Source organism: Camellia sinensis, chromosome 4 (assembly GCF_055761805.1).
Source record: "Camellia sinensis isolate YWXY chromosome 4, ASM5576180v1, whole genome shotgun sequence".
Taxonomy (NCBI): Eukaryota; Viridiplantae; Streptophyta; class Magnoliopsida; order Ericales; family Theaceae; genus Camellia; species Camellia sinensis.
The window spans coordinates 60,702,839-60,723,136 of NC_138964.1; the positions used below are offsets into that span (position 1 = coordinate 60,702,839).

Consider the following 20,298-nt stretch of genomic DNA (forward strand, 5'->3'; position numbering starts at 1 on the left):
GCAACCGATCTGGTCACCGAGGACCTAAACCAGTTGGAAGTGTAGATAAGCGAAGCTTTTAATTTGGCCTTTGAGGAAGCCAGATTCAATTCATCTAACCTTTCATCCACCTCAGGTCAAGGGGATGTCTCCTTCGAAGACATTTTTACAAACTTAGGGGACTTATCCGGCTCTTACCCTGAAAACATGGCTGGCGAGTCGCTCACCCAATTGGCCAAACAGAGAAACGCCGAGAGAATGGTTGCCCGAAAAAGAGCTGAGGTCGAGCGAAACCAACCTCCACCCCCTCCACCTGACGCTAGGGAAGAAACTCCTCTACCTGTTCCTATTGAAGAGGTGGTCCAGAATGAAGTAGCCGAAACGAAACCTGTTATCGATCAACAAGAGGGTCAAGTGACGGAGCACAGGGGTAAAAAGCGCCGGCCGATCATGAAGCCATTTATTCAGAACACCCAGTGGATAAACAGCCACGCTTGGAAGAATTGGACTTGGTTGTGCTATTCATAGTATAACCAAGGATAAAAAACATGCCGATTGGCTCCGATGCATCGGCTATAAGAGACCCGGTTGTGGCCTTGAGCCTGGTTTCCTCCATGTCTGTGCCAGTTGACAGAGCAGCTTTTAGGGCAGAGGCCGATCTACTGGCCATCGCGTTAGCTGCTTAATCGGCGATATTGGTACGTGATCCTTTATAGTTTTATAAGGTTAAACAAAGGAGTGTTTCTATATTAGCCTACTGACCCTTTGTTTTGTAGGCGGCGGGGAGGATAGCTGAGATTGGACGTCGCCAACACGACGTAATCGAACAGATCAGCTTTCTTACAACTGAATTGAAAAACGAGAAGGGAAAGGTAGCTGAGGCCTCTCTCCAAGCCGAGTCTGAGGCCGCGAAAGCGGCAGTAGAGAGAGCTAGGGCCGATGCAGAAGCAAATAAGTCCAAGACGGTTGACAAACTGAAAGTGGCCGTTGAGGAAAAGGCGAAAGCGAATGAAGAAGCGCTTAGATTGGCCAACGAGATGATTACCAAGCTAGAAGCCGACCTGGAAGAGTCGAAGCGTGCAATGGAAAATGCCGAGTCTGTGCTTTTCGAGTCGCTCCAAGCTGGCAAGGATACGGCCTTGGCGGGCTACGTAGAAGAAGTGCCGAAATTCGAAAATAGGGGGTTCAAACACGGTTGACTCAAAGCCTTAGCTGCCGCTAACGTGGTATCAGAACAGCCGATTCCGTATGACCAGGTAGACGTTGAGCCGCTGGAGTCTGACTCCGAAGACTGACTTGAATATTTCATTTTGTTTTTGGTATTAAGTGTATGTAGGTTTTGCTAAATGTATTAGATTTTTGATTGTTCATTTTTGTGAGAAGCTGATGTAGGGTAGTTTTCATTTGTAAAATGAATTCTAGTTGTGCTCAATTTACGAATGAAAATTATTTTTGCTCTTTGTGCTCAATGAATGTGCTTGTTAGCAGCTAAGTAAGATGTAAAATCATGAAATGAATGGAACAAGCTACCGAATTAAATATAACTGTAAAGTGTTGCAACTTAGCCGAATATATTAGTGAATATGCCCTTGCCCCAGCAAGTTAATGACCCAGTCAGCCTAAAATGGGCAGTTCAGGAATTTGTTGGGGCACAATGGCAATTCGGCTGAGCTCTGATAGTTCCGTCAGATAGATTGATGAATCTACCCTTGCCTCAGCAAGTTAATGAACCAAACAGCCTAAAAATGATAGTTTAGGAATTTGCTGGGGCACAATGGCAATTCGGCTGAGCTCTGATAGCAAGCTACCGAATTAAACATAACTGTAAAGTGTTGCAACTTAGCTGAATACATTAGTGAATATGCCCTTGCCTCAACAAGTTAATGAACCGGACAGCCTAAAAAGACAGTTCAGGAATTTGCTGGGGCACAATGGCAATTCGGCTAAGCTCTGATAGTTTAGCCGAATAGATTGATGAATCTGCCCTTGCCCCAGCCAGTGCTTGAACTGGAACGCCAAATACAATTAGTTCATGGAGTGGCTGTGGCACATGAGTAGATCGGCTCCAGGCTCAGATATTTGGCTAGTTCGATTAATAAATTTGTTAGTTCATGGAGTGGCTGTGGTACATGAGTAGATCGGCGCGAGGCTCAGATATTCAATCGGTTCGATTAATAAATCTCAGTTCTTGGAGTGGCTGTGGCACATGAGTAGATCGGCGCCAGGCTCAGATATTCAGCCAGTTCGATTAATAAATCTACCCTTGTCGCAGCCAAAGCATGAACTGGAAGGCCGAATGCTATTAGTTCATGGCGTGAGGCTTTTGAAGTTTAGCATTAATGAAATCGCCTTGGGGGTGCTGCACTCGTAAGGAATAAATGGGGTGAGTGCTTTGTGCACATAGGTCCTACTAGTGTGCTCAGACTCAATAACTCAAACTAGTCTGTTGAGGAAGGTTAGACAAGTGCGAATGTCAAATAAACTATTCTTCAACAGCAGAGGAGAGGGGAAGACATTGGCTAAGCTGGAAGTAGAGATGAATTGAAGTGGTGAGCCTATGCGCACGGGCAGTAGGACGTCGAGGGAGCGGGAGAGATGCCAGTCTCCACGTCGTCGAAGTAGGTCGCCCAGAAGGGAAAAACAGCAACGGGGCAAATCTCCTCAACCGCGCTCCAGCGGAGAATCCGGTGCGACACCGTGCCTATTGAGTTTTGCGGTTTTTGTGGGGAACAAACCGATGACAGAAGCAGATTCAATCATTCACGACCCAAATGTGGCAGTCGAGTTCGCTCGACAGATTTTTCCACCAGAAGTCCAGCAGTCAATGGTCGGTCGATAGGATTTCGAAGTGTTTCAGGAAGGCGTTCATGGGGCGGTGAAGGAGCTGTACACCGCCTATGAAATCGGTATGCATCTTTGTGCCACACAGTGGGATATAGAGCAGAAAGACGAACGCATTCGAAGCTTAGAGGCTTGCGCGAAGAAGGCTGAGCGCAAACTAAGAAAGGTCAAGACTGCCGAGGCACAATCGGCCGGCCATCCTAACCCGATCGTAGAGGAAAGGGTGACCCAACGGCTAATAAGTCATGCGATTGCCAATCGAGATATGGCTAGCATGTTTGCAATTAAGACTGCCAAGTCCAGGGCTTATGAAAAAGGCTTTCACGACGGCAGAAAAGTCGGGATAGACAAGACCAAGGAAAAACTCGCCGAGTAGTTCTGTCGATACGAAAATCGTGGATTCAAGCACAGTTGGATCAAGGCACTTCAAGCCGTGGATGCTCTCCGGCAGCAGGCGTTGATTTCGCGTCGCCGTTATATCAAGGTCATCATTTTCCCTTTTCGGCCTTTGAAGTCGAGAAGAGTGACGATGAGGGAGATGTTGAATTAAACTAGACATTATAACGCTCCAACGCAGATTGGGTGCAAGTTATGTATTTATTGGTTAATTTAATAAAACACTCTATTTTAAATGTTTGCATGTTTCAATTTATGTTTATACATTCTGTGCCAGTCGATTAATTTAATGAAACATTTTATTTTTGAGTGCTTGCATGTTTTAATTTTTGCCAACTATGCATCGTGATACCCATGAAGGGCGCTCCGAATCCGGAATATTATTTGGTCCAATCATGACTTGCACAAATGGGGCTCCGAATTTGGAGACTTTTTTATCTTGCCGATTGTGATATTCACGAAGGGCGCTTGGAATCCGGAGGCTTAATCAGCCTAAACGTGACTTGCACGGATGGGGCTCTGAATTCGGAGACTTTTTTATCTTGGCGAAACGTGATATCCACGAAGGGCGCTCTGAATCCGGAGGCTTAATCGGCCCAAACATGACTTGCATGGATGGGGCTCCGAATTTGGAGACTTTTTTTTATCTTGGCCAATCGTGATATCCACGAAGGGCGCTCAGAATCCAGAGGCTTAGTCGGCCTAAATGAGACTTGCACGGATGGGGCTCCGAATTTGGAAACTTTTTTTTATCTTGGTGAAACGTCATATCCACGAAGGGCGCTTCGAATCCGGAGGCTTAATTGGCCCAAACGTGACTTGCACGGATGGGGCTCGGAATTCAGATACTTTTTTTATCTTAGCCAAACGTGATATCCACGATGGGCGCTCGGAATCTGGAGGCTTAATTGGCCCAAACGTGACTTGCACGGATGGGGCTCCGAATTTGGAGACTTTTTTTTTTAATCTTGGCCAATCGTGATATGCACGAAGGGCGCTCCGAATCTGGAGGCTCAATTGGCCCAAACGTGACTTGCACGGATAGGGCTCCGAATTCGGAGACTTTTTTTTATCTTGGCCAAACATGATATCCACGAAGGGCGCTTCGAATCTGGAGGCTTAATCGGCTCAAACGTGACTTGCACGGATGAGGCTCCGAATTCAGAGACTTTTTTTTTATCTTGGCCTATTGTGATATCCACGAAGGGCGCTTCGAATCCGGAGGCTTAATCAGCCCAAACGTGACTTGCACGGATGGGGCTCCGAATTCGGAGACTTTTTTTTATCTTGGCCAATCATGATATCCACAAAGGGCACTCCGAATCCAAAGGCTTAATCGGAACACTTTTAATTTAATGAACTATATTTCACAATGAGAAAATAGGAGACTTTGCATTGCAAAAATGAAATTTGTACATGGTGAACATTCAAAACAAGTATCATGCCCCACAGGTCGGGTTAATGATAGAATTTACGTAAATGCGTGGAGTTCCAAGGATGTGGCAGGCTTCTTCCAGACATGTCTTTGAGCCGATATGCCCCTGTTCCCGCGATTGAGTCGATTTGATAGGGGCAGTCCCAGTTAGGACCTAATTTTCCATCAGCTGGATTCTTGGCAGCTGGAAGAACTTTCTTCAGGACCAATTCGCTTGGTACATAGCAGTGTAGCTGAACACGTTGATTATACAACTTAGCAAGCAGCTGTTGATATCGTGCCATGGATGCAAGGGCATGGTCTCTTCGTTCTTCAATCAGCGTTAATCTAAGGCCAGCATCATGTCATTTCGGCCCATGTCAAAAACTTTTGATTTCATAGTTGGGAGGCCGATCTCTAGAGGGATGATTGCCTGGGTTCCGAAGCATAAAGCAAACGGCGTTTCCCCAGTGGATCGCCTCGGAGTAGTGCGATGAGCCCACAACACACTCGGCAATTCTTTGACCCATCTACCTTTAGCTTTCTTCAGCCTCTTCTTGATGCCATCCAAAATGGCTTTGTTGGAGGCTTCACCTTGACCATTACTCTATGGATAAGCCGGGGTGGAGAAATAAGGTCGAATATCGTATTACTACACAGTTCTTGGTAGACGCCACAATCAAATTGGGTGCCATTGTCTGAAATAAGGGCTCTTGGAATGTCGAATCGTGTTATGATATTTCTCCATACAAAACGCTTCACATCAGTATCTCGAATGTACGTTAGTGCCTCCGCTTCGACCCATTTTGTGAAATAGTTTGTCATGACAATCAAAAATTGCTTGTTGCCCAAGGCGCGAGGTAATGGTCAAACGATGTCAAGTCCCTATTGGGCGAACGACCAAGGACTGGTTATAGAGCTTAACTCTTCAGCAGGCAAATGGGTTAAAGGGGAAAATTTTTGGTTCTGTTCACATTTCTTGACATAACACCCGGCATCAGCTCTCATTGTTGGCCAATAATACCCCTGTGTAATAGCTCGATGAGCCAAAGGGTGTCCGCCAGAATGGGAACCACAACTACTTTCATGTATTTCAGTCATGAGTTCCTCCACTTTGTCCAGATGAACGCATTCCAAGTATGGGCCAGAGAGGGATTTCTTGTAGAGCTTTCCCTGCCGACCCAAGTAGTATCGAAGGGCCTTGTTTCGCAGCTTGTGTGTCTCTTTCCTATCCGTCGGGAGCTGTTCGGAAGATAGGAATGCAGCAATAGAGTCCATCCAACTCGGACCTAATTCTATGACATTGATCTGGATGGACTCCAAAGGGCCAATGCTCGGCTTAGGGATGAATCTCACTTCAATTGTCTGTTTAATCTCTGAGTAAATGGCAGAGGCTAGGCAAGCCAGGGCTTCTACGTATGTGTTTTGATGGTGGTCAAATTTTGCCAGCTAGGAATTTGTTGTTTTCATATAAGCTGCCATACGGTCGTTTTTGGCTGCGTACTCCCCCTTTAGCTGATTGATCACCAATTTTGAGTCACAAAATATAAGCAAATGCCGAGCACCCAGGAGATGTGCATTCCGTAAGCCGGTTAGCAGGGCTTTGTATTCGGTCTCATTGTTCGACGCTTCGAAGTCGAGTTTGACAGCCTGCTCGATTATTGCTCCGTTGGGAGCCATGATCACTACTTCGGCCCCACTACCCCGTTAGTTGGATGATCCGTCACAATACAACTTCCAAATGTCCCCCATATAAATTTTCCAGTTTAGCTTAGGTTGGATTTGGGCAGGCTTAAAGTCGGCAAGGCATCCAGTGAATTCGGCCACAAAGTCGGTGAGCACTTGCCCCTTGATAGAAGTTCTAGGCAGAAATTGAATATCATACTGGCCGAGCTCGAGAGCCTACTTTGAGACGCGCCCCAATGCTTCTGCACTACGAACTACTGACCGGAGGGGATAATCCGTTAGTACCCCAATGGGATGCCCTTGAAAGTAGCGCATCAGTTTTCTTGTTGCCATGACGAGTGTAAGGATGAGTTTCTCCAATGGAAGGTAACGTGTTTTGGCATCAACCATTGCTTTTCTCACATTATAGACTGACCGTTGCTTCCCAAGTTCTTCCTTTATCAGTACGGCGCTGACAGCCCGGTCAGAAACTACCAGATATAAAATGAGCGGATCACCTGTCGAAGGTGTTGTCAAAAGTGGGACTGATCGGAGGTAGGTCTTCAAACCGTTCAGAGCGGCTTTGCACTCGGAGGTCCATTCAAAAGCTTTACCTTGCCGGAAAGTATAAAAGAATTGTTGGCAGCGATCTGTAGAACGACTGATGAACCTGTTGAGTGTGGCGGTCATCCCCATCAGCTTTTGAACCTCCTTGACCGACCGAGGGGAGCCGAGTTCTAGAATTGCCGTGATTTTCCTAGGGTTGGCTTCAATTCCGCAGTGGTTAACAATGTAGCCAAGGAATTGCTTGATCCGATCCCAAATGCACACTTGAAAGCGTTCAACTTCATTTTATACTTGCGTAGAATGCCGAATGTCTCCTCTAGGTCGGCTAGATGAGTTTGCTCTTCTTTGGACTTGACCACCATATCGTCAATGTAGACTTCCATGGCACGGGCGAGTTTCTCCTTGAACATGGCAGTGACTAATCTTTGGTAAGTTGTCCCCGCATTCTTTAGCCCGAAAGGCATAACCTTGTTGCAATAGGTTTCTCTTGGGGTGAGGAATGCAGTTTTTTCTTGGTCATCTGGATGCATGGCAATTTGATGGTAGCCTCTGTAGGCATCTAGGAAGCTCATTCGTTGATGTTGTGCCATGGCATCTACGAGCTGGTCAATTTTGGGGAGGGGAAAGCAATCATTAGGACAAGCTTTGTTCAAATCCGTGAAATCCACACAAACACGCCAAGTCTAAGTTTTCTTCTTTACAACCACAGTATTTGAAAGCCATGTAGGATAGGTCACTTCACAGATTGCCCCAGCATCGAGAAACTGGTCAACTTCTTCAATAACGGCAGCGGTATGTTCTGCGGCTGATTACTGGCTTTTCTGAATAATCGGCTTGCATTTGGGGTCAACGTTTAAACGATGTTGAGAAACAAATGGATCCACACTCGGCATCTCATATGGTGTCCATGCAAATACATCAAGGTTGCCAAGCAAGAAGGAAATTAGTTGCTCCCTGTCGACTTGATTCAAGGAGGCGCTGACCATGAATAACCTATCAGGATTCCCGTCGATTTTAACTCGATCCAAGGCTTCTGTTGCCTTTTCACTTGGGAGCCGCCCAACATCATCGAGGCTTTCTCGATCCGTTACCTCTATAGAATTCACTTCCAGCTCTCTTGGTGTCTTTGCGGCAAGAAGATAACATGCCTGCGCCAATTTCTAGGAACCTTGAATTTGCTCGATGCCACATTCAGTCAGAAAGTGAAGTAGTTGATGATATGTGCTAGGCACGGCCTGCATGGTATGCAGCCAAGTTCTGCCTATGATAAGATTATACGGCGAAGGCAGCTTGACAACCAAAAATTCTACATCGATTGACTGGGAGCCGGCCCGAACTGGTAGTGTGATTTTGCCCAACAGATATTCCGGATTAGCATTGAAGCCAAATAATGGATAAGGAGCTGGAGATAGGTCCGACTCAGTGAAGCCGAGTTTGATGAACGTCTTGTAAGAAATAACTTCTGAGGTGCTCTCCGGATCAATGAGAACACGCTCAATGGTGAACAGGTTTACACATAGCTCGATGACCAACGGATCAATGTGGGGAAGTGTTATGCAGGCCAAGTCTGAATCATCAAAAGCAATGCTCGCAGCTTCATGAGGCTGTTTTACTGGAGTGAGTTGCTTTTGGGGGCTAGGATGCGACTGAATTGTATGCACGGCGGAGGTCGTCGACAAGCTGTATATCATATGGATTACGCCGAGCGGAGGTGAATCCTGTGGTAAAGCAACTGTTTTGTTTGAGTTGTTCTTTCGGATGTGTTGCTAAAGCCGACCGTCTTGTACTAACTCCTCAAGGTGATCTTTCAAAGCATAGCAACTGTCGGCATCATGACCGTGATCTTTGTGATATTCGCACCGCCTAACCCGTCTCCTTGTGTCGGGAGGTCCCACCATCTTGGGCGGCCATTTGAAGAACGACAGATGTTGAACTTTAGTCATAACTGTGCTAATCGGCTCTGACGATTCCGTATATTTCTAGTCCGCGTGCCTTATGCGCCAATCCACTTAAAGTTATTCATTAGCTCGGTGGGAACATTGGTCATTTGATCGGCGCGAATCTCACCTCTTGTATCGTTTAGCCCGACCCCGTGGTTCAGGGCTTCGTGACGGTACAGAATTTATCGGCTGAACGATTTTAGATGGGGCCGTCTTGCTGGCGTTCTGTCCAGCTTTGACCCGCAAGGCGTGATCTTCAACTTTGCAATATTCCTTGACTTTTTTCATTAACAACCAGACAGTTTTGGGAGGCCTTCTGGTCAAGGAACTGTGGAGGGCACTATCAGGATGCAACCCCATTTTAAAGGCAGTGATGGCCATGAAATCATTGCAGGCATCGTCTACGAGATTAAAGTATTCCCAATAGCACACCGAATACGCTCGTAAGGTTTCTCCTAGTTGGATTTGCAATGCCCAGAGAGAATCAGCCTGCTTCGGATGGACCTCATTGGTAATGAACCTTGCCCTGAAGGATTTTTGGAGTTGATGGAAGCTCTTAATCGATGTTGGTTCCAATTTATAATACCATCTGACAGCCAATGATCCCAAACTGCTCTGAAATATTCGGCACATGAGGGCCTCGTCATCCGCATGCAACGTCATGGCTTGCTTATAATGGCGGATGTGATTAGTGGGGTCTGATTTCCCGTCGTACAGGGTGAACGATGGAGCTTTGAACTTTTTGGGTAGTACTTCCTTTGCGATTCATCGCACAAAGGGATCATGTTGGTCCACTTTGTATGAACCATTTCGTCTTCGCTTACCCCGTGCACGTAGACTCTCTTCGAAGGAACTGGAAGTTTCGACTCGTCCTTTCTTTTTGAGTTCTGGGGATAATGAGTCAAAATCACTGTCACTATCTTGTCTCCGAACTCGAGGTCGTCGACCACCCTCTCTCAGAGGTCACCCCAGATCTTGGCATGCAGCTTGTTGGGATTTTGCCACTTCCAAGGCCAAATCCTGACGAAGGCGCTCGTTCTCAGAGATCATGTTTTCCAACCTCTATTCGTTTTGCTTTGCCTGTTCCATGATCACTTGCATTGTCTCATGTGCTGAAGTCGAGGGTGAGGTTTGGGCAACTGAGTCGAAGTTCAAGGCACGTCTTGCGGCGATGTTCTCCGGTCCCAGCATGTTGCTTGGAGTGAGGTCATCTCTCGGTGTAGTTTCGTCTGCGACTATCAGAGGATCTTTCGTTACGCCCGCCATGGATGTAGCTGAGTATTCCCACGGACAGCGCCAATTGTGGAGAAGTGGTTCGGAAATACTTTTTGGATCTTGTAGGACGCTCGTGATCCTCAGCTAGTCACCTGAAAAGGAATGGACACTCCGGTCAGGGGTGCCGGTATTAGCACTCCGACGAATAAGTTAGTGGATACTCTCTTGATTGCTTGTAAGTTAAGTTTCTAAGTTTGTTCTCACATACCTCTCTTTTGGTTGATGCTCTTCTATTTATATACGCCCCTGGTCCTCAGGGTATGGCCCACTCTTAATCCGTCGTGTGATATTTAATTTGGCCTTCCTTTTGCTGTATTCCAACTTCCATTCGGCCGTACGCTCAACTGGCTTTATGGCCGATTAGGATATTCGGCACCTAGAATGTAAGGGGAGAATGTCCTGATTTTGTGAATATGTACTCGGCCTATCTGAATCCCCTATTATTCGGCTCCCACACTCTTCATTATCATTCTCCAATTCAACAATTTCTCATACTAAGCATTCAAAATAAAACATTTATAGCAAAATATCATTCTTTCACTATCTTGTGCTCAGATTGACAATACATATATTACATGTGATCAAAATTTTAGTACTTCTTACACAAGGGAACATTACAATTTAAAATAAACAACTAAGCATGTCCAAACAAATCTGGATATTTGGAGCGGATTTTTGCTTCCTGTTCCCAAGTTACCTCCTCAATTCCATGGTGTCTCCACAACACCTTCACTAGAGGTATGGTTTTGCCTCGTAACACTTGCTCTCGGGTATCTAATATCTGGACCGGTCGCTCTTTGTAGGAGGTGTCTTCGTCTACCTCCAAGTCAACCCAATCTAACACATGAGAAGTGTCGGGTTCGTACTTCTTAAGCATGGACACATGAAACACATCATGAACTCCCGAACGTTGTGGCGGTAAGGCTAACCAGTATGCCACTTCCCCAATTCTCTCCAATATCTCAAAAGGCCCAATGAACCTCGGAGACAACTTACCTCTCTTGCCGAATCTCATCAAACCCCTCCTAGGTGAGATCTTAAACACATGGTCACCCACTTCAAAAGATAAAGGTCGTTTTCTCTTATCGGCATAACTTTTCTGTTGGCTTTGGGCCATAGCTAACCTCTTCCGAATGAAAGCAACTTTCTTGGTTGTCTCCCTAACAATCTCCAGACCCAATAATGGTGCATCCCCCACCTCGGCCCAACAAACTGGTGATCTACAAGGTCGGCCATATAAGGCCTCAAACAGTGCCATTTCGATACTAGCTTGATAACTATTACTGTAGGCAACGGTAAGTGCCTCTCCCATGACCCCTTGAAATCTAGGACACAAGCTCTAAACATGTCCTCCAAAATTTGAATAATACACTCCGACTGCCTATCAGTTTGAGGATGGTAAGTGGTGCTAAAGGTCAACTTAGTTCCTAATGCCTCTTGAAGGCCTTGCCACAATCGGGCGGTAAAACGAGGATCTCTATCCGACACAATGGTTACTGGAACCCCATGAAGCCGAACTATCTCTCTAACATACAACTCTGCCAAGTGCTCAACTGAGTCGCTAGTATGCATTGAAATGAAATGTGTGGATGCAGTCAACCTATCAACAATCACCCAAATGGCATCATTGCCCCGCTGTGTTCTGGGAAGCCCAACTACAAAGGCTATGGTAACATGCTCCCATTTCCACTTGGCTATTGGTAAGGGTTGTAACAAACCCACTGGTCTCTGGTCCTCGGCCTTCATTTGCTGGCAAGTAAGGCACTTTGACACAAAGGATGCAACATCCTGCTTCATACCCCTCCACCAAAACTGACTGCTAAGATCACGATGCATTTTGGTGCCTCCCGGATGTACCGCAAGACGTAAGTGATGGAACTCCCGAAGCACTTCCTCTCTACAAGATTCAGGTACAAACAAATAGTCTAAGTAATGTACACTCTAGTCCGAGTGAATGTTCAAACCCTTCTCTGCCTTCCCATTGGAGATTTTATCACGAATTAACTCTACTTCACGGTCTCCTTGTTGTGCCTCTATAACTTTGCTAATCAAGACAGGTTGAGCACTCAAAGTAAACAATGCTGTACCCTCTTCGGACTCACCTAACTGCAATTCAAACTTGCCGACTTCACCCAACATAACCCAGTCCCGAATGGCCACACTCGCCAAACTACTCACGATTTTTCGACTTAAGGCGTCGACCACTACATTGGCCTTCCCCGGCTGATAGTGTAAATCGAAATCATAATCTTCTAGAAACTCCATCCACCTCCGTTGACGTAAATTCAAATCTTTTTGGGAAAACAAATACTTCAAGCTCTTGTGATCGAAGAAAACCTCAAACTTTTCACCACACAAGCAATGCCTCCAAATTTTCAAGGCAAACACTACTGCGGCTAACTCTAAGTTGTGGGTAAGGTAATTCTTTTCATGGGTTTTCAATTGTCGTGAACCGTAAGCTACAACCTTTCCCCCTTGCATCAAAACACAACCAAGCCCATCCCGAGACGCATCACAGTAAACGATGTAACCCAAACCTTTCTCCAGAATGATCAACATCGGTGCCATAGTCAATCTAGTCTTAAGCTCTTGGAAAGACTTTTCACAAGCTTCACTCCATACAAACTTAACCCCCTTTCTAGTCAACCTAGTCAAAGGCGCGGTTAGTTTAGAGAAATCCCTCACAAAACGTCGATAGTACCCCACCAATCCCAATAAACTCTGGATCTCAAAGACATTTTTAGGTTGCTCCCAATCTTGTACGAAGTCTATCTTCGAAGAATCTACAGTTACTCCCTCACTTTATACTACATGGCCCAAAAATTTCACCTCGGTGAGCCAAAACTCACACTTCTCAAATTTGGCGTACAGTTGATGCTTCCTAAGCAAATCAAGCACTACTCTCAAGTGGGCCTCGCGTTCCTCCTCAGAAGTCGAATAAATTAGGATGCCATCCACGAAGATGACCACAAAATGATCCAAATACTCCCTAAAAATTCGATTCATAAAATCCATAAAGGAAGCCGGTGCATTAGTCAACCCAAATGGCGTTACAAGGAACTCATAGTGGCCATAACGTATACGAAAGGCCGTTTTCTGGATGTCTTCCTCCCGGACTCTCAACTGATGGTACCCCGACCTCAAATCTATCTTGGAGAAGCAACAAGACCCTCTAAGTTGATTAAACAAGTCATTTATCCTGGGTAAAGGGTATTTGTTCTTAATGGTAACTCGATTCAACTTGTGGTAATCGATACACAACTGCAACGACCCATCCTTCTTCTTTGCAAAAAGAGCTGGCGCTCCCCAAGGTGATGTACTAGGGCAAATGAATCCCTTGTCTAAAAGCTCTTGGAGTTAAATCTTCAACTCATGCAACTCTGCGGGTGCAAATCTATATAGCGCCATAGAAATTGGTGTCGTTCCAGGCATTAAGTCGATGGTGAACTCAATCTCTCGGTGGGGTGGCAAACTAGTAAGGTCCTCGGGAAACACGTCCGGGTATTCACACACTACCCTTGGCAACTCAACTTGAGTCCCATCACTCTCACTATCCAAGAGAGTAGCAAGAAGACCACTAAGCACGTTCCTACTACAAGGATCACACACCGGTGATAAGGCCAAATCAACCCTGTCCCCCAGAAAGTAAAAACAATCACCACTCGATGTGCACACTGTGACCCTCTGACGAAAATAGTCAATCATTGCCTGATACGAAGACAACCAATCCATGCCTAGAATAACATCAAAACTGGACATGCCTAGCAACACAAAAGCAAACGGGAGTCTACGCCCGGCAACCTCTATCTCACAACCACGACATTCCCGATCTAAGTCAACTGTACCCCCAACTAGTGACTCTACTCTGAGCGGAGACGCTAACTGTGTGACTTCTAACCCCAATGTAGATGCAAATATAGCAGATATGAATGAATGAGACGCACTCGTATATATCAACACACTAGCCAAAGAATTACACACAATAAAAATACCTCTCACAACTGAGGATCCTGGCAACTGCTCTGGCGCGGTAGCAGCATAGACGCGCCCCTGTGGTCTTTGATCAACCTACTCATCCCTCAGAGCATAGGCCTGTTGTACTGACTGAGCCAAAGTGGCTTCCTAATGAACTCATGAAGTCTGAGCTGAGTGAGCCTGCTGGTGGCTCTGAGTCTGCCTCGACCCTGATGCGCCAGATGCGCCTCCTAACTACGGGCAAGCTCTTTTCATATGCTCTGACTGACTGCATTGATAGCAACTAGGCCCCTGCCCTCTACTCTGAGACTGACTCTAAGATCAGTTAGGTGGTGATGGTAGCAACATCTGTTGTCCTCCTCCCTTCTGCGGACATGCAAAGGCCTTGTGACCTGGTTGGCCACACCTGAAGCAAGAAAACCTGCTTGGCGTACTCTTTCCCGAGCCCGCACTAGGCAAGGGAAAGGTAGATCTAGACTGTTGTGGCTGGGACTGGGATGGGTAGGTGTTTCTACTCTTCTTATTGGGCCTATTGTCTCCCTGCGACCCTTAGCACCTAGACCTCGAATTTTGAAGCCTCTCCTCCATGGCCTCCACCGTAATCTCCACATGTGCGGCTTCCTCCACAAGACGGTCATAATTTTGGATCATGTTCCCAGCGACCTTGAACAAGATCTTGGTTCTAAGCTTTTTCTCAAACTCAATGCAATGACGTTCCTCCGTCATTAGCAATTCCGGTGCAAACCGGGACAAACTAGAAAAGGCCGCTTCGAACTCGACCACGGACATATTGAGTTGCTTAAGGTCTTGGAACTCCTGCCTCAACCTCTCCCTAGCAGTGGGAGGAAGATACTTGTCTTGGAAGGCCACTACAAATGCCTCCCATGTCGGTTTTATCCGGCCCTTAGCATATTTCCACCATTGGCCTACGTCCCTCTTGAGATAGTAACTCGCAAGAGTCACTCTAAGCTCACTATCTTCTATGTGAAGCATCTCAAATGTCTTCACAGTCTGTTCGAGCCATTCATCTGCTTTCTTTGGCTCGGGGCCACCATGGAATTCATTCATTTTGGCCCGTGAAAACTCCTTCATGAGGAAGCTTGCCCTTGTACTTCTTCTTGCCCCACTTGCTCGGCCATGTTAGCTTGGCCTAAACCCTCTTCTTGTACCAAAACCTCATGGACTGGTACCTCATGTACACCTCGGCAACCTCGACCACGCCTTCTACCCCTACCACCACGTGTTCGAATCCTTTCTGACATCCTAATTGAGAATCAAAGTAAACAATTTAGCGCATCTGTAACAAGCCCGCGGGGGGACCTCGCTACAGCTCGGACTCGATTTTGTAGTCACGGTTCTTAATCTGAACCAAAGAGTCCAAATCCGGCAAATCGTTTTGAGAAAACAGATTTTTGAAAGAAGTGCCAAACATGGACTGCTTTGCCAGATACAGAGTCGCCACCTAAATATTTTAATGGGAAATTTAGGAAACCCTGACTCGGTGCCAAAGGCCACGTGTCCGTCGTCACCAAAGTTGCCTCGGCTCGGGAACTTGGGTACGATTGGGGAAGGTCACTTCGTGAGCACCCCCGCTCGCCCGATCAAAGATCGGCCTCTACTAACAATGATATCTATTTTTGAAAACATTGTGTGTTCTTATTCCGGTTATTAGCCTAGGTTACTATGTGATACGCACAGCATACAAGTATAGATTGAGTCGATTGAATTCGAGCAAAACATTTCGTGTTTGTTTTTGAAAGATGGTTTGCTACTCGCAAGTAGGCTTAAAATGCAGATTTTGCCACCCTCAGGTGGGCTTAGTAAAGATGGTTTTGCCACTATCTAGTGGGCTTAAAACACACATTTGATGAATTATTCCAATTCAAATAACCCAACCTTCACCCGCAGGCATTCAGGCAGTTATATCATATAAGCAATTAGCCTCATAGTAAGCATGCTATTCATGGCATTCACTCACACGCATGCAAGGATGCTAAAGCATAAAACTCACCGAGTACTCCAAGCCAAAATAGGAACTCATTAGAAATCATGCATGATCCTAATTATACAGAAGTGCCTAATGCAACACATGCAAAATGCAAACTATAGCAGGCTCGGCTATTCTAAACATGGCATATGAAATGCTACAACTAACATGTATTCAATTTGGAATTGAAATACAAATGCAGTTAGTATGATGCGCCGAGCCCGGTGCAAGCAATACAGATGAATGAATGCAAACATGCTATCATACTGTATGTTAATTGAAATATGCCCTGATCTAACCATCATAAGCGGATAAATAAAAGGGAGAAAGACGTGGGGTTGGAAGACATACAACACACACACGCACAGTTATTATAGCATTGCCCTCGCGCAGAGGGTCCAAATAAATATACAGTCCCAAATGAAAGAATATTACAGTCCAAATATTACAGTCCAAATATTATACAAATTCCTAATTAATCAAATTAACTAAGAAAATAAATAAAACTGGCATGCAAGCCAGGGACTGCCTTGCTTCTGATGGATGATGCATATCCGGGTTGTCTTGCGCGGAAATCCACCGGGATGCCCCAATCAGCGTCGGTTTAGCAGTTATTCTTGGAAAGCGTGCCAAGTCTCGAAAAGTTGCTGATTCTTCATTTTGCTGCAACAGAGAGCAGGAAAGGGGCATAGCAATGTATTTCACAAATATATGCATGCCTCGATCCTCGTGCCACCAATCACGCATACCGAGGCATGATGGCCGAGGAGTCGAAATGCACAATTCAATATAGAATGAATGCACATATAAACACAATAAAACCTAGCTCCATCATGGATAATCCGGAGTGTCGGTGACTGGAGAATTGAGACATGTCTCGTCACTCGGAGTACGAAACGCACCTCGTTTCCTGTGCCTGGACTAACTCCTATCCCGAACACGATGCAATATGCATGACATGCATGAATGCAACTAAGATACAGCCTAGCATGCACAATGCTATGAAAATGAGATGCCTCGAAATGCGTGCACACGGGCACGCAAACCGAGGCAATGACATACGCAATGCAAATGACATGGAAATATGATATGGGCTTACACTAACATGAGAGAGCCTCAGCCACACTCACATAAGAGGCCGATAGATGAAAATGAAGTGCCTCGAAATGCGTGCACACGGGCACGCAAACCGAGGCAACGGCATACGCAATGCAATATGGCTAAAATGGCATATGGAATGCAACATGGACTTACACTAACATGAGAGAGCCTCAGCCACACTCACATAAGAGGCCGATAGATGAAAATGAAGTGCCTCGAAATGCGTGCACACGGACACGCGAACCGAGGCAATGACATATGCAATGCAAATGTGGCAAAAAAAAAATGGTATGCAAGCATGCTAATGGATTTTCAGCAATGAAATATGGGGTAAAACAGTCCCGAAACGAGGCGAAATGACACCAAATGCATGGAATAGTCCCGAAATGCGAATTTAGGCACCCGAAATGGCCTATAGCTATGCTAAACATGCACGATATGGACATGTAATGCAAAGACAGAAGCTAGGCAGTCCCAAAATTAGCATTTTACCAGTACAAAACATGGCCAAACAGCAAACCAAGATAGGGAAAAACTAGCATGCAAGAAATGGCCCTAAACATGGGATTAAGAAGCAACTCATAGCTGCTGGCCCCAAACAGGTTAGGGTCCTTCAACAATGTTGAAGAGGGACCCAAAATAAGCACTTTCACAGAACTGTAAAAACCTCAAAAACAAACATAGATAAGGCTAAGCTTTTATGCAAGAAAACGGACCAAAAGGTGGCCAAAGAGGCAAGTGGTATATACACAGCCCAAATTGAGAAATTCCCTTCTACAACATTGAAGAGGGACCAAAAATAAGCATGTTTACAGAACTATAAAAACCCAAAAACAGTATACAAACATGCTAGAAATGCAATGCAAAATAAGGCTCAAAAGAGGCTATAACATGAAGTATGCAAAATATTCACCAAAAAGCCAAAGACCCTTAATGAAACATGTTAAGAAGGTCAAAATAAGGCCATCTCTAGGCCTGTAAATCGTCCAAAAATGGAATCATGATAGGCTGCCAAAGCATGCAAGAAAACGGTATTTAAGGAGGATATTGAAGCAAGTGCAATATGGAGGGCTCAAACAGGGTTGAGCCCTTAATGAAACAAGAAAATGAGCTCAAAATAAGGCCACTTTCAGTTATGTCCGGAGCTCAAAGAAAAAAGCATAGATGGCTTACAAAAGATACAAGAAATGGGCCAAAAAAGGGAAAGATGCAACTCACCCTTGAAGATCAATACTTTTGTTGCTTCTTGGACCAAATTTGTTGCCTCTTAGCTGCTGGAATTCCTCTCCTTGCTGCTGGAATGGAGTGGTGGTGGTAGAGCTTGGTGGTGATGAAGAAAATGAGGTGTAGAGCTTGAAGGTTTTCAAGGAAATGAAGGAGATGGAGAGGGATTTTTGTATGCAAGTTTGAAGATGAAATTTTCCAACCCCCAAAATAAACAATGACAGCTGGTTATAAGGACCAAAAGGAGGGTGTAAAGGTGGGGCAAAAAGGAGGTAAGCTTTCCCCCACAAAATATCCCCCGGATTGGGATATTTTCTGGGGGAAACAGCTGCACAGCTGTAAAGTACCAAGCATGAGGAACATGGCCGGCCCCTTACTTTTGCTGCAGGTGGCCGACCGGCCACCCCCCCTAGCCGGCCAGCTAGGGGTCAAAAAGGTCAACTCGAAATAGTGGCCGGCCACCACATATTGGTGGCCTCCCAGGTCTCCTCTTCACAACCCTGTGGTTCGAATTTGGAAATTCTAAAACAGGAGAGAGAACAAGCCAATTTGAGGAGGGGTTCAAAAGGTTCAAATGGAATTAATGGCCGGCCATAAACTTTTAGGGTCCTCCCATGTGTGTACAACACAAATATGTGGTTAAAAGTTCAAGAAAGTGGCCCAAGGGTGTTCAACATTGGCTCGGAAGGAGGGGTTCAAAAAGGTCAAGAAGCATTACTGGCCGGCCATGAACTTTTAGGGTCCTCCCATGTGTGTACATCACAAATATGTGGTTTGGGTTTGAAGAAAATGGCTCCAAGGTGTTCAACATTGGCCCGGAAGTGCGAAAAACGGGTGTCGGAGGGCGAAAATGGAACATAACTGGTTGCCAAGATAATTGCTGGCCTCCCACCCTCCAGTGACCTTCCCGGTGATGAAACAGAGACATCTGCCAAAAATGAACGAAAACCGATGCAAAACGAACCCTCGGGGGCCAAAACACGCAGTTCGGGGTCCCGAAAATGGGCTGTTAAACACCGAAAATGGTATTCGACCTCGAAGTGGGTTTCTCAGACCCCAGTGTCCCTCAAAAGGGAGCAAATAGGAAGTATGCCAAAAATCAGAGCAAACGGAGATGGTTAGGCGGTCCCGAACCGAGGCACATGGCCAACGGTCCCGAAAAACCGGAAACCGGACTCCGAAATGGGCAAAATGGCCTGCGGCCACAACATGTAGCCCACGTCCACTGAGAGATGGTCTACGGGACCTCTCCCTCCCCTCAGGAAAAGAAACAGAGAAAACCGAGTCTGGTTCGCAAACCGAGACAAGGCACAGAAGAGGGTTCGGAAATCCGGAGGCAGGGCTCACGGCCGCGACTCTGAAACTTCTGAACGAGCGCGATATGCAACATCACCAAGTGCTCAACTGGTGACGTCTAAGTCTTAAGGTCGGTCAAAAATGGGGTGTCTACAGCATCATCCCAAATGTGCTCGCAACTTGCCTCACACGTTAAACTATAGCGAATTCATATACCTTATCACACAAATAATTTAACTCACTCCACATAAGCACTTAGTCACATAAACACATACGAATTATCCTTTAGCGATGAGATTCGTCCCATGAAAAACCAAAAATTCTTAGTAGATTGAGTATTGATCAAGAACCCTTCTAACAAGACCTCAAGGAATTTAATAGGCGCAAATAACATCCCAAAAGTCCAATACCATACCCATATAGTCACATAAGCATGTTGTCACGCAATCACAAATGCTAAATATTTTCTAATCATGCGAAATGGACCCATTGTGGTAAAACAACCACTTCCCGCAAGCCCCAAGTATTCAAACCTGGTAGCTCTGATACCAAGTTGTCAAGCCCCAAAATAATTCACATAATGTAACCGTATTAATTTAACATTCACCAAATAATAAAGACAACAATTCTTCCATCTT

At 45.6% G+C, this 20,298-nt stretch overlaps 1 protein-coding gene across 1 annotated transcript; it reads right to left on the reverse strand.

The window, feature by feature from the left end:
- Nucleotides 1-8,022: 8,022 nt before the first annotated feature.
- LOC145823793 (uncharacterized) lies at nucleotides 8,023-8,553 on the reverse strand. Its single transcript, XM_082923315.1, has one exon. It carries the CDS (start codon nucleotides 8,551-8,553, stop codon nucleotides 8,023-8,025), a length of 531 nt encoding a protein of 176 aa, XP_082779441.1.
- Between the last annotated feature and the right edge of the window lie 11,745 nt (nucleotides 8,554-20,298).